The sequence below is a fragment of the Cibotium barometz genome, chromosome 13 (genome assembly GCF_041138505.1).
Source record: "Cibotium barometz isolate CiBa-2024 chromosome 13, ASM4113850v1, whole genome shotgun sequence".
NCBI classification, from domain to species: Eukaryota; Viridiplantae; Streptophyta; class Polypodiopsida; order Cyatheales; family Cibotiaceae; genus Cibotium; species Cibotium barometz.
Window position 1 is genome coordinate 16751948 of NC_141058.1, and position 13631 is coordinate 16765578.

At 44.8% G+C, this 13631-nt stretch overlaps 1 protein-coding gene across 2 annotated transcripts; it reads left to right on the forward strand.

Moving 5' to 3' along the window:
• Positions 1-216: 216 nt before the first annotated feature.
• On the forward strand, positions 217-12941 carry LOC147632425 (Protein kinase superfamily protein). Of its 2 annotated transcripts, none has more exons than XM_086807245.1 (8): positions 217-327; positions 440-903; positions 1536-1701; positions 1890-1940; positions 2042-2224; positions 2435-2528; positions 2610-3451; positions 12146-12941. In XM_086807245.1, the coding sequence occupies exons 2-8, from the start codon at positions 443-445 to the stop codon at positions 12599-12601; spliced, it is 2253 nt and encodes a 750-aa protein (XP_086663371.1). In that variant the 5' UTR covers positions 217-327; positions 440-442; the 3' UTR covers positions 12602-12941. The 2 variants fall into 2 exon arrangements, with proteins under 2 accessions (XP_086663371.1, XP_086663372.1); XM_086807246.1 differs by having other exon boundaries at positions 2625-3451.
• Positions 12942-13631: the final 690 nt, after the last annotated feature.

Genomic DNA, 13631 nt, shown 5'->3' on the forward strand with positions numbered 1-13631 from the left:
ATTCATGGCCATTTGTAAGCCTCCCTAAGTTCATGGTCATTTGTGAAGTCTTCCTCTTGTAGAACCCATGAGTTTGATTTTCCAACTAATTTCCAAGCAAATGCTACATACAACAAGCCTATGATAATATCAGCTCCGGACGGACATCTCACCCGCCCAAGGCGGTAAGTGTGTAACCGATGGGGCCAGCATCTTGTCTCTTTCACTCTCAATAGGACGTACCGCGTTCAGGTTGGACATTGTGCACACGGCACGTTCTTCACTTTTGTTGCCATTGAGGTGTTGCTGTGCTGTGAGGCATTGCGCGCGACGATCTGCAAGCTGATTGTAAGTGAATGGATCCAAAGCAATGCAAGGTTTATGACTGCTGACTGCGATCTTCTGAATAACAGTGTGTGTGTGTGTGTTTTTGGGGGAGCGGTCGGTGGGCAAAAATCAGGAGATGTGGCGCTTGAAGCAGCTGATCCCTAAGGAGCAAGCGGGGCTTGAAGGGCGCACGGTGGAGGTGGGCTCTCTGCGGCTTCAGATCCGGAGCACCATCGCCCAGGGCGGGTTCTCCTGTGTCTACCTGGCCCGCGATGCCCAGTCCGGCAAGCTTTTCGCCCTCAAGCACATCATCTGCAATGACACAGAATCCCTTGACCTCGTCAAGAAGGAGGTCTCTGCCCTGAAGACTTTGCGTGGCCACCCGAACATCGTCACCCTCCATGCCCAGTCCATGTATGACATGGGTCGTACCAAGGAGTGCTTCATTGTCACCGAGTACTGCGAGAAAATGATGGTCGATGTCCTTGACAGCCGCGGGGCTGGCTACTTCGAGGAAAAGCAGCTGCTTCTGATGTTTCGCGACATCTGTAATGCAGTCTATGCAATGCACTGCCAATCGCCTCCAATAGCTCACAGGTTAGACTCCCTGTCACTCAAGATCTGCCTTCTCAGCGCACAAAGATGTGTTTGTAAACTTGTCTATGCCAAATCGTTTTTTACGCAAGTTTGCAATCACTTACTTCTGTCGGGATCTGTGTTATAAAATTCTCTACATATCAGCAGGGTCTGAATTCCTGTGTGTAAAGTAAGATCAACAGGCACACGTTCGGCCTGGCTGTGTCTTGCCTTGCACACGTAAAGAGATCAGCTAGTCCTCCATGGCCATGTGTTTGATCTATGTACAATGCTTTACTTGTCAATGCGACCTTCATTTACATGTCCACATTTGTGTGTTCAAAACATTCTGGTTGTTATTAAGGGAATTTAGATTACTGGTGGTGGGTTCTGTGAGTACACGTTTAATCTATTACGATACTTATGGGAACATGTCAGTGATACTTCATTTATATGTACATATTTGAGAGGTTGAAAGCATTGGGGGTCTCTAGTTGTCAGGAAAATTAATTTTTATCAATATGCAACATTTGTGTTACGTGAAACAGGCGAATTGCGTCAAAGCATTGTCAAAAAAACAGTGTTCGATTTTTCCCTCATCCTTATGTACGGGATTTGCTCATTCTCTCTGACTGTTAGCTTCGTCTTGTCAGGGATTTAAAAGCTGAGAATCTGTTGTTGGGAAGTGATGGTCAGTGGAAACTTTGTGATTTTGGTAGCATTTCAACTGATCATAAACGCTTTGAGAAGGCAGCTGAGATGGGTGTTGAGGAGGACATCATAAGGAAGCATACTACTCCTGCTTATCGAGCCCCAGAGGTTTGTGTTTGATAGAATGATATAGTCGGATCTCAACAGGGCAGGCAGATGGAAAAGATTTTTTGGTATTTTCAGTTTGTATGCAGAAAGTAAAGGCAAACTGCATCTCTAATTTACAGTGAAGGCTTACGTTTATGACATTTGATATACTTACTTATGAGGCTCACTTATCTTAACTGGCTTTTCAGATGTGGGATCTTTACAGGAGAGAAATCATTAGTGAGAAGGTGGATATCTGGGTAAGATGAATGCAATTTGCACACTTGTGTTGCTTCCATGTGTAGCTACGTTGGGACATATGTGGGATCTAAGAGTGGCTTCAAAAATTTTTTTTTTTCAGGCACTTGGATGCCTATTGTTTAGAATGGCATATTTGAAGTCTGCATTTGATGGGGAATCAAAGTTGCAGATTTTGAATGGAAATTATCGGCTGCCTGATTTGCCAAAGTACAGTGCGAACATTACAGGCTTGATCAAAGACATGCTTAATTCCAGCCCCGAGGCAAGGCCAGATGCTATGCAGGCAAGGGCTCTGCTTGAACGGCCTCTTCATCTGCATGAACTAGGTTAGTTCAATGGCTGCAAGTTAGGTGACATAGCACGATGCATGCTGTCATGTGATGTCCTCATCAAAGATGTGGTCTTTATCACTAGAAGCAGCAAGCTGGCCAAAGAGTCACATACTGAGGGACAATTGTAAGTGTGTTCATCAGCTTTTGTGGTGCAATTTCAGGTTTGGCACAGAGTTAACAGTTCATTACCCATGGAGTGTCAAAAGAACGGTCCTGATAAAGCTCCATCAACACTACCATCACATGACAATGCTAGTAAGTTCCTTGTATGAGGATTGATGGAAAAATAATTTGTTGTTCGAAGCATTTCTTTTTTAGCTAGTCTTTGCTGGTAAGTGTTTCTATGGACAGGCAATGCTGCTCAGGGCAGGCAACCTTCTGTTATGCCAACAAGAGCACCACCTCCGCCTCCTCAAAGAAATGCAGAACGTGGATCCCCCTCTTCCATACAGAAGGAATCAGACCAGGGCTCTGTATCTAGTGTCGGAAAAGGTGGTGCTTTGGGGTCCTTTTGGTCAACACAGTATGCGCAGGAAGCTCGTAATGATGATGACAACAATCCCCCTGCCAGAAACAAGTCTGTTGGCACGGCTAGCCAACCTGGATCTCTATCCAAGAGTCCTCCTTTGCAGGGTACACAAGGTGCAACTAGTCTTTTCAGTGAGCCCCAACCAACAAGAAGTGACCCCTCAAAAAAAAGGGGAGTTGCAGTGAGAAAGTATTCGGGACCCAGTTCAGGAGAGGGTGATGGTGGTGATGCTAAACTCGATGATGACAATGGTGATGATTATGATGTGCGTAATAAGGGGGGCTTAACTATTGGAGTATCCCAGAAGGCTCCTTATGGGGAGAGTGTGAATCCAACAACTGACGAGGCTTTCAATGAGTTTGCAGCTGAGTTTCAAAAGGCTTCAAATTTCACAGCTGAGAATAAAGATACAGAGGGAGAAAGCTGGCAAGTGGAATTGGAAAACTTAAGAAAAGAGCTTAAACAAGCACGGAAAGAGAAACTGGAGATTGCCTCGAAGTATGAGAAACTCACCGCAATATGCCGGTCTCAGCGACTTGAAATTCAGGAGCTGAAATCTTCCCTTGCAGCAACAAACAATCGGAGTGCCTTCTTTCAAGCTCAAGAACCAGCCTCTCAATCCCGACCACTGTCTTCTCTATCTTCACAGGTAAGTTTGTAGAGCCATTAAGTAACTGTTAAGCTGCCATGATAGAACATATACTTAGAATGGCTTCTTTTGTTGCATGGTGAAAGTTTTCATGCTTGTAATCTGTGCTTGAGATCCCCTTAATATTTCTTTGCTAGAGGGACATCTATGATGTGCGCAGCATTCACGTTCACACCTCAATAATTCTTCAGAGGCTTATTGGAGAGAATGCCGGCTAGGGGTTGAAAAATACACGAGACTGTTAATGAGCACCAGTTAGCTCGAGCTCAGCCATCCCAAGTATCACATGCACTCTGCACTCAGTGCATGGTGACAAGATGGCTCATCATCAGCACTACAACATTTGTACATTATTAGAACCCAGCAGGATGATATTTGTCGTACACAGTGACCCCATTGTACATCCTCAGTCCAGGATAAGTTAGGCACGAGCTACGTAGGTCATTCCTTAGCCTTAGCGGGTCATTCAGTCAATCAAGTCCCTTAACCCACTTGGAGAGAATCATTCATGCATGTAGAGTCAGTAGAAGCCTTAGGGGTTGCATCAGAAAGCACTTTGCATCTTGCATAATATGCATTCATATGCCTGCGCATGATTTAGAACATCCCAGAAGCCTTAGGGAATGTACTAGGATTTATCTAGTATTTTTTTTCATATTTTATGGTATTTATTTAGCATTTAATGTCATTTATAAATATAAACTTTATTAAATAAATGACCAACCAACTTGACCAGCCCCTAGTTAGTATAAATAGGCTTGCATAGGGCTTAGTTCTACCATTTAGTCTTCAATGAGCTAGGTGCCTTCCTCCTCAGCACTAGGAGCATTCCTCGCCTTCAGCCTAGCCTAATCCATCCCTCTTGAAGCTTCTGCGTTTGCTTCTCCAGCCTTTGAGAACCAGCGTTTGCTTCAGTCAGCAGTCTTACACAGCGGTTCAGCAGCAATACAGTCCCTACAGTCATCAGGTGCAGCCAATCAGTACCTTAACGCAGCAGTTCAGTCCCTACAGCCATAGGTGCTTGCATACAGCACCCTTCCAGGCCCCAGGACAGCAGTTTACCCTATGTGTTTGAGCCCATATCACGACCAGCAGCTATTCAGTCCATATAGACCTGCGTTTGCAGATCTACAGCCCTACAGTATGCGTTTCAGTCCTACAGTCTGCATTTCATCCCTACACTTTGCAGATCTACAATAGTTTTCAGTATTGCAAGAGTACCCCGCCTTCTGTGCATCATCCATACATGCAATAGTCATCTGGTGAAGGTAACATATCATTCATAAGCATTTACAGTATAGTTACATAGCTTAGAACAGTCCACCGCAGTCCTTTCTCAGCCTCAGGTGTGCAGCCCTTCCTCATGCCCTTGGGAAGAGTGCATAGGCTTGAGATCAGTTCATTGAGGTGTTTCTACAGCCGTGTACAGTTCAGCCAGGCTTCCGATCCTCCGAGATCTTGCGTTTGGCTTATCTACAGTCCACAGTCATTCTCTCTAAAGTAATAAAGCAAATACTATCTCGTTAACGGGATAGGGGACCATTCAGTGGGTAATTTGGGACCTAATCTGCATTTCTCAGGAAAGATGACCAAAGACAATGTTCAGGGACATGGCACGAACGGAATGGGGACTGGATGGAACAGATGCATAGATCGTCATCACAGTAGAGTGAATTTGGAGACCGGGCCGGGTGTTCAGTGAAAAGGTTGCCAGAGTAGGAAGGATGACAGAGGGCCTTCGAGAATAGAGAATGGGATGATGATAGTCATCCAAGAATACAGATTGGAATCCCGTTATCAAGTTTAGCAAAGGGAGATGTCATGTGCAAGACATGCATTGGTTGAACCTAGAGCTAATCTTGAAGAGAGCAACCAGATAAAGACAGATTAGAAGCAGAATTTAGGAGCATATGTTGCTGATTTGGTAGGGTTTTCTGTGATGGAAGGTGTGGTGTTGCTGTCGGCTAGCAAATGAGAGACTTGAAGAACCTGTCGGCTACAGCAAATCATATGGATTTTGTCCTGGACTTGGCCGACCAGCAGTCGGCCAGTCCATCAGGTTATCTCCAACCTATAAAAGGCAAAACATGCTCATCGTTTAATTCATTCAGCACTTGCTTGGGTGAGTCATAGATCTAGGCCTAGAGTTAGGGTTTTACACCTTTTCATGGAAGGCAACCCAAGACTGACGTACCTTTTTGTACTATGTAATATACTGAATACTCAACTGTCTCTCTCTTCTGCTTGTGTTTTGCATCAGCATGTTCCCAGATGGTGTTTAGGGGTGAGAAAAGACTCCGAGAGCTTCCGCATGTGACACTCCCAGCCATAGAGGTCTGTCAAGCCAGTCCTCTTAACCCAGCCCCAAGGTCAACCCAAGGAAGTGATATCCTTGTGAGGGGTGTCAAATACCCTCAGCCATCATCTAGGCCCAGTCAGCAGCCCTAGACAGGGATTGGGTAGTAGTTGGCGAGGCCAGATAGCAGTCGGTGTAACGCGCGGAAGCTATGGGAGTCTTCTTTCAGCCCTAAACACTCTTGAGAACCATCTGATGCAAAAACGCAGGTATAGAGAGAGAGTAGAGAGAGTAGAGAGAGAGAGGTGCTGGAAAATTCAGTATATTCTATGGTACAAAAAGGTACCTAAATCTGCAGCCATGGACTGCGTTACATAAAAAGGTGGTAACACACCAAAATTTGTCCCCTATGGGACTCCTACTGACTCAAACCCCTAGAGGGAGTGAATGAATAAAGCAATGAGCACTTGGGCTATTTATAGTCCCTTTGAATCCATGGGAAACTGGCCGATTGTTGGTCGGCCAGTATTAAATGCATAAATGCTATTTAACTCAGCCCCGACTGGATTTACTCCTGGATCTTGATGCGCCTTTGCTGCTGCCCTCGTCCTCTGGTTCAGCCAACCTCTTCAGTGTGCAGCCGACAGCTCTTTGGCATTGCTGATGTAAGCCGACAGACCTTTCTGGCAGCCAGCCGACAGCTTCTTCCATGCCTTGCTCCAAGTCCTGCTCCAGTTTACACTGCCATCAGTGCTCTGTGCTCCATCATCCTGGTTCTACTCTTTATTTGACTGCCTCTTCTGGATCTAGCCCTGAGAATGTCCATGGCATCTATGATGCACATGACAGTCGGCCAGGTTTGACTGTGGTCGACTAGTAGCCAGGCAAGCCCACTATTAATTTCAGCATTCAATGCTACTCAAACCAATCGTGGCAGAGATTAAACATGCTGACAACAAAATAAACCAGTCGAACAACACCCTTTGGTCATATAAAAAGGTGAGCCATCCATAGAGCATAAATCAGCATAAATCATCAGATAAAAAGTCAAGTTCTCAATCATTAATCAAGCATGTGTACTTAGGCAACCAACCTTAGCATACTTTCAGCATTCCTTTGTGCTTTCAAGCCCAAGGCATCCAAAGCTGAGTCTCTTCCTAGAGTTCTCAGCACACCAACCCTCAGTCTTGGGCCGGTGTATTGTCTTCAAAGATAGCTTCACAATTGCTTACAGCGTATGCACAGTTTGCCCAGCATTTGGTCACTGTCCTTGCGTTTGGCGGTCAGTTAGTCAATTTGTCTGCCTAGTCTTGTGGACGCAGTTTAAGCTTGTATGAAGTTCTCCAAAAGAAATAAAGCAAATACTTCTGATTGTGGTGGGGGGGGAGGGAGTGCTTCAGTGGGTAATTTGGGATTCCATTTAGTGTCATCTCGATTACATCTTTCAGTTTATGTATGATGTTTAAAGGATTGCTAAAGACTCACTAAACTCAGGTTTAAAGAAGGCCCCGTTGTTTCACATGGTCCTAGCTTGGCGTATGCTACATTGGTATTAGAGCTTGGGACGTGATTCGATCCAGAAACCGAGGGTGAGAGCATCCTGTGGATGGTAAAGCTGAGATCGGAAAAAAAGCCAGGAGCACCACTGGTAAGAGGAGATTGAGCTGGACCAAAAAGGTAAAAGCCGCTTTTCCAAGAAGTAGCTCTAGAGCGAAAAACAAGGCCTTGAAGCTAGAAAAGCAAAGTACAAGAACTTTGGAAAAAGCTGGCCATATTTGAAGTAATATTTTATTTTAAAAAACAAAAAGAAGAAAAGCAAAGTGAAAAGGTAAAGCAAAAGCATTGCAAGCTTTTTGGCTAAAAGCAGGACCTCTTCAAAGTAAGTCTCTCTTGAGCACAATTTATGGAGGGCATGAAGATCATTTGGAAGAGTAGCCCCTTCTTTATTATCATCGAAGGGTGTGCACCATCATCATGGAGTAATCATTATCGTAGAAGGTTAAGAGTTCATCATTGATATCATCATCGAAGGGCGGGATTTCTTCAATGTCACCCGTTGACTGTCAGCTGGTGCTCGCCAGCTATGACATGTGGGAGCTTAAGACCGTAGTAATCACAACCTTAGTCTAACTAAACTGCACTTAATGATGTTCAAGAGATAGACAAATATGTGTCAATGCAATGCAGCTATATTAGATGAATGAATGCGGTTACAATGAGATCCAAATGGATCTATACTGCTGAATATGCTGCCTATATGCTGAATGAACTGCTATGATGAATGAACTGCTGTCCTGATGATGAAACGCAGATGCTCTCCTGTTTCCTGGGAGGGAAACGCTGAGCAGATAGATGCGTTTGCTGCATATGCTGGACTGAATGCTGTATGCTGATGCGTTGGCTGAATATGCTGCTCCCAAAGCTTCCTGGAGGAGATGCGTTGGAGAACACACTGCTAAATGCTGCTGAACTGATATGCGATGATGTTCTCAGCCCTTCTGGAGTAGAAACGCTGAGGGACTGAGGCTGAATGCTAAATGATGGACTTGCAATGCTGAATGGAGAGGCGCTTGTATATATATGCAAGCATGCTGCTGGTCGGCCAGCATAAGTGCTGTCGGCCAGATGCCATGTCCACAACTGCTGTCGGCTGTCCCATAAATGCCTGTAAAAATGCCTATAAAATTGCATAAATGCCAGTAAAATACCTGATGATGTCTATGATGCTAATATGATGCCATGTCACTGTACACCTGACTGGTGTGCACGTGACACTCCCCGCTGCTAAATTGTTGCTGGGTGGTATACCTGGCAACCTTCGACTCCTCTGTGATCCTTCTCCTCCGAACCACTGCCCCCTTCTGTCTTTTGCTGCCGAGACTGAGGTCGTCTGTAGGAGTGAAATCCTTCGAGCCAAGACTCTTATGTACTGCGGGAACTGAATGGCAAATACCCGAGTCACCCTTGACCTGCCTCTGGAAACCTTTCACCCACCATCTCCGTCGTACCTGAAGCTCTGAACCTCCTGAGGCGATGTTGGAGCAAACTTCCGTCTTCTGTGGAAGAGAAACCCCCTGCTGCCAGTTGAAATCCAAAACTTATGTCCTCCTTTGATGATGGATGTCATTCTTCCCCAGAGAGTTCATGGGCAACATGTATGCAAGACTGACTGCTAAGATGTCTGCTATGCAAGCCATGTGCAACCCTATATGCTGTGCAAGAATGCAGATGGATGGGTTAGTGATGCAGACCTAAGGGAAAATCCCTAAGGGTGGCTTGCAAAATTTTGAGAACTGGGTTTAACTGTGCGGAAGCGATTAACATGATGTCTGACTGAATGACTGATGGACTGAACATGCTCTAAGGCTGGTTACCCTGTAACGCTCTGATACCAATGTGGCGTGTGGGAGCTTAAGACCGTAGTAATCACAACCTTAGTCTAACTAAACTGCACTTAATGATGTTCAAGAGATAGACAAATATGTGTCAATGCAATGCAGCTATATTAGATGAATGAATGCGGTTACAATGAGATCCAAATGGATCTATACTGCTGAATATGCTGCCTATATGCTGAATGAACTGCTATGATGAATGAACTGCTGTCCTGATGATGAAACGCAGATGCTCTCCTGTTTCCTGGGAGGGAAACGCTGAGGAGATAGATGCGTTTGCTGCATATGCTGGACTGAATGCTGTATGCTGATGCATTGGCTGAATATGCCGTTCCCAAAGCTTCCTGGAGGAGATGCGTTGGAGAACACACTGCCGAATGCTGCTGAACTGATATGCGATGATGTTTTCAGCCCTTCTGGAGTAGAAACGCTGAGGGACTGAGGCTAAATGCTGAATGATGGACTTGCAATGCTGAATGGAGAGGCGCTTGTATATATATGCAAGCATGCTGCTGGTCGGCCAGCATAAGTGCTGTCGGCCAGATGCCATGTCCACAACTGCTGTCGGTTGCCCCATAAATGCCTGTAAAAATGCCTATAAAATTGCATAAATGCCAGTAAAATACCTGATGATGTTTATGATGCTAATATGATGCCATGTCACTGTACACCTGACTGGTGTGCACGTGACACCAGCACTTGGCCAGCGCCGCTTACTGCTTTGGCCAATGCCGCTTACTGCTTTGGCCAATGCCGCCTTCGCTGCTAGGGTTACGCTACCTTTCTGTGTTGCTAGCACTTGTGTGCTACATGTTGCTGGCACTCTGCGTGGCTGCGCCTACCAACCGCTTGAGCCACCGGCTACCATTGTTGCTGTTTTTTGTGTGTCAGTTGTTGCCAACCATCTGTTGTACTCTGTGTTGCTTTTAGTCAGCGTTGCCAACGTCGATAGCTTCGCCAGCCAGCACCGCTGCTTGTGTTAGCTAGTGCCTGTCAAAAGTGCGCAGCGGAAAGCGTGAGACCTAGGCACAGAGAGAAAGAAAACGAATCTACATAATGATGAAGAAGCAATGGTACAAACAACCCTGTGCAAGGGGTGGTCCCCCGTTAAGTGAGGGCATGATGAGCAACTCCCTTGAGGGAGGACCCTGGCCTGGAAGCCCCTGTCAAGATATGTCCAAGTGAATAAGAGCATGGCCTTATATAGCTCCTTGTAGAGCTGGCCGACTGGCTCTAGAAAAAGACCCATGACTGGACAAAAACAAACATGTGATAATGGGTGGCCAACCCTACAACCAAGGGCCTGAACATGAGGAAAAAAATAAGGTGCTGCTTGGGAAAAATCTGGGCACTCTTGATACACAACTTGGGCACACTACCAGGAGATGAATAATGCTAACAGCGCCGCCCTGCTTGCTCGTGCCACCTGCGCAGCCCTTCTTCAACACTGACTGCTCTGTGCCTTCCACAACGTTGTTGGCTGCAGTCTCCTATACGCCAACCTACAATGCACCAGTTGTATGCCACCTAGCCCCACTTACTGTCCAGTACTACTACCACGGACTTGACAAAGTCATTGCTAACCTATTTTCTGTCTTGTGCGCCGATTGACTGTGTTGAGCTGGATGTGGAGTTGATCATTCGCTTTTGTATGACCCTTTGTGGGATTGTTATTATTCTAGGTTTGGACAAGAGACTTACAATTGAACATTATAAGCCTCATCATCTTCAAGATTCTTCGGTATCTTACTTTCAAGTTGATATTGGATATAGTACTAGCCCGGTGAGAGATACTTGTGGGTCATCCTCGTGGTGTGCTCGGCATCAGAGCTCTACATCGACTTCGACTTGGATATTCTACAATGGCATATTTGTTTGCTTTGTATTCATTGTTGTATTGATCCTGGCTTGCGAGCGTGTGGATTGTTCCTGAATAAATTCTTGAAAGGAGGCGGGACTTGTTCCCCATTCAGTGTGTGTGTATTGTGCAAAGTTTCGTAAGCCCATCTCTCTCTCTCTCTCTATCATTTCTCTCTCTATTTCTATCTCTTGGATATGTGGTTGAATCTATCATGACACACCCCGCTGGGGTTACAGCTCCAAACTCTTTCATCGCGAAGACTTCCGTTGTTGTCGACTCTACTTGCAATTGGTAAGCTCACATGACCAATTATGTCAACAAGTAGCAAGAGGGAAGGGCATGACTCTGTACACACATCCTATGTAGTGTTCTCTTGTCCTACGTGCTCTCTTGAAGAATGTTTCACCCATGTTTGGGTGGAACAATAGAGAGCAGGTGGAAGGCTGAGAGGGTAGTGTGAGAAGGCAACTCCTTGGAGATCTTCATCGACAACCATATTGTTTGCAATACTGATTTCATATGCATTGGTATGGAAATCTGGTCAGAAATGCCTGTGATGCTATGTACTTGATCCTCCCAAGCCAAATATACATTATTTGAGGGAGGGGCCGGCCGTTCTGGCTCATTGTGCATCTCTTACCAATTCAGCAAATTACATTTTGTATTGTGCTTGATGTCCGTTAAATCTTAATGTGTTGATTAGCATGTGTTAAATCAAACATTCTACACCAACTGGTGGAATTACGGCTATGCATCCAAGCTTGTGTGAGAGAGAGGGCTTTCAAATGGCATCTATAATGCTTTACATAGTATTTGTTGCTAACATATGAAGGGAGTACTTTGTGAACTTGCAAAATGTTACATATTTGATGTTGTCAGCTCTATGGTGATTAATTTGAGCAACTAAGTGTGTTTTGAGATGAAGCTCAAGCGTAGTGTGAGCGCGTCAATTTTAGGTGTTAATTGTCTTTTACATTTGAATGTTTTGATGCTTGTGACTTGCTGATCTTTATTGGGCCTTGATAACATTGTCAAAATGGCTGCATGGTAAGATGGTCTGTCTAGACTTCATAGTTTTGGTCCATTATGGGCTATGAGTCTTATTGAGGTCACACTAACTAGTTTGGTCTGTTTTCAAGCAGAAACCGGAACGACAAGTTGGTACAATCTGGGACTTGGAAGAGGGCCTAAGCTCCCCAGGGAATTTTTCTTCTGAGCCACAAGGATGGAGGCCTTTTGGTGATGCTGCTTCCAAGCAGGTACCGAATGGTAAAAAGGATCTCCATCAAGATTTCAGCAGTGTAAGTGACACATTTGGCAGTGCAAGGTTTGATATCTCAAGATCAGAGGTTTCAAAGACGGGAGCCTCGAGTGTGAATAGTCAACACTCAAATGCTACAAGATCTGCTGGAGATGTTTGGGGACTGCATGATAGTTTTGCTGCTCTCGGGGCTGGGTTTACAGCAACCAAGGGGATGGGACAAGGTCCACAGGGTGAAGGTGTAATCAGTGGCCCAACTGCCTATGACGTAAACTCATCCAAAGGAACTTCTCGTCCTGCCAATCACAGTCAACCATCAGGTTGGGCAGGTTTTTGATTCAACAGAGGACATTCACAGCTTGGTTTACGGTGTGCGTTCTGCCACATTGTCATTTAGCCTGTGTCTGCCAAGCACTGAGTTATATGCGAGAACTGTTGACGCTAATGAGTGTTTTGCATCTAATGCGATATTCAAGGTCTTATGAGCCGTACAGTATGATTGTAAATTCCAGCACCACAACTAGGCCACAGTTATATAGTCTTACAGAGTTTGTTGAATGGTGGCTGCCATGGGCCAGAAAGTATGTTCCTGGCAAATTATCTACGGAAGGTCTGCTCCCAGTTCCTGCCATGTATATTTATTTTCATAGCAATTCAACCTTTCATGATTTGTCTCACATATGCTTGTACTCATGAAAGTTATCACCACACCTCAATGACCAATGAACCTCAGTTTTGAGATGCTAAGAAATCTGCTAATCAAGGGTAATTTAATTTGAAAGTTTAGTGGAATAAGACTTAGCTCTTAAGATCCATTGGTTTGTAGAAATTTAAGGAAACTAGGACAATGTCTAATGGAACTTATTATTTGGATCTCTTGTCCTGCACGTGTGCATGCGCAGGGGTTTGCATGTACGTGATTGCATGCCATGTTTTGATGCACAACGCTTCAAGGTCGCTTGGCAATAACATATGTAATGCCCATAATCATCACATAAGGGAAGATAGTGGAGAATTTGTTAGAAGGGGAAAGCAGTAATGTTAACAAAGAAAGGAGTGGTACTTGATAACTAAGTTTCACAGTTTCTTTCATTATGCTTTGTAGTCTTTTGGATGCTTCACTTTAGTTTAGTTGCATCGCTATGTTGTTAAGAAAAGTACTGTTGTTTTACAATGTGTGTTCATTTTGGTAGAAGTACAGGGCTCTTCGATCTTGTAATTAAGAAACTTCCAAAGCAACTTGAAAATTGCTTTCAGAATCCCATCTGTAGCTTATGCACATGCATGATTTGGTGGTACTCATATTCACCCTTGGTTGGATGTGTGAACCGTGTTCCACTTTTTTTACTCTCTCCACATCTCTTGGT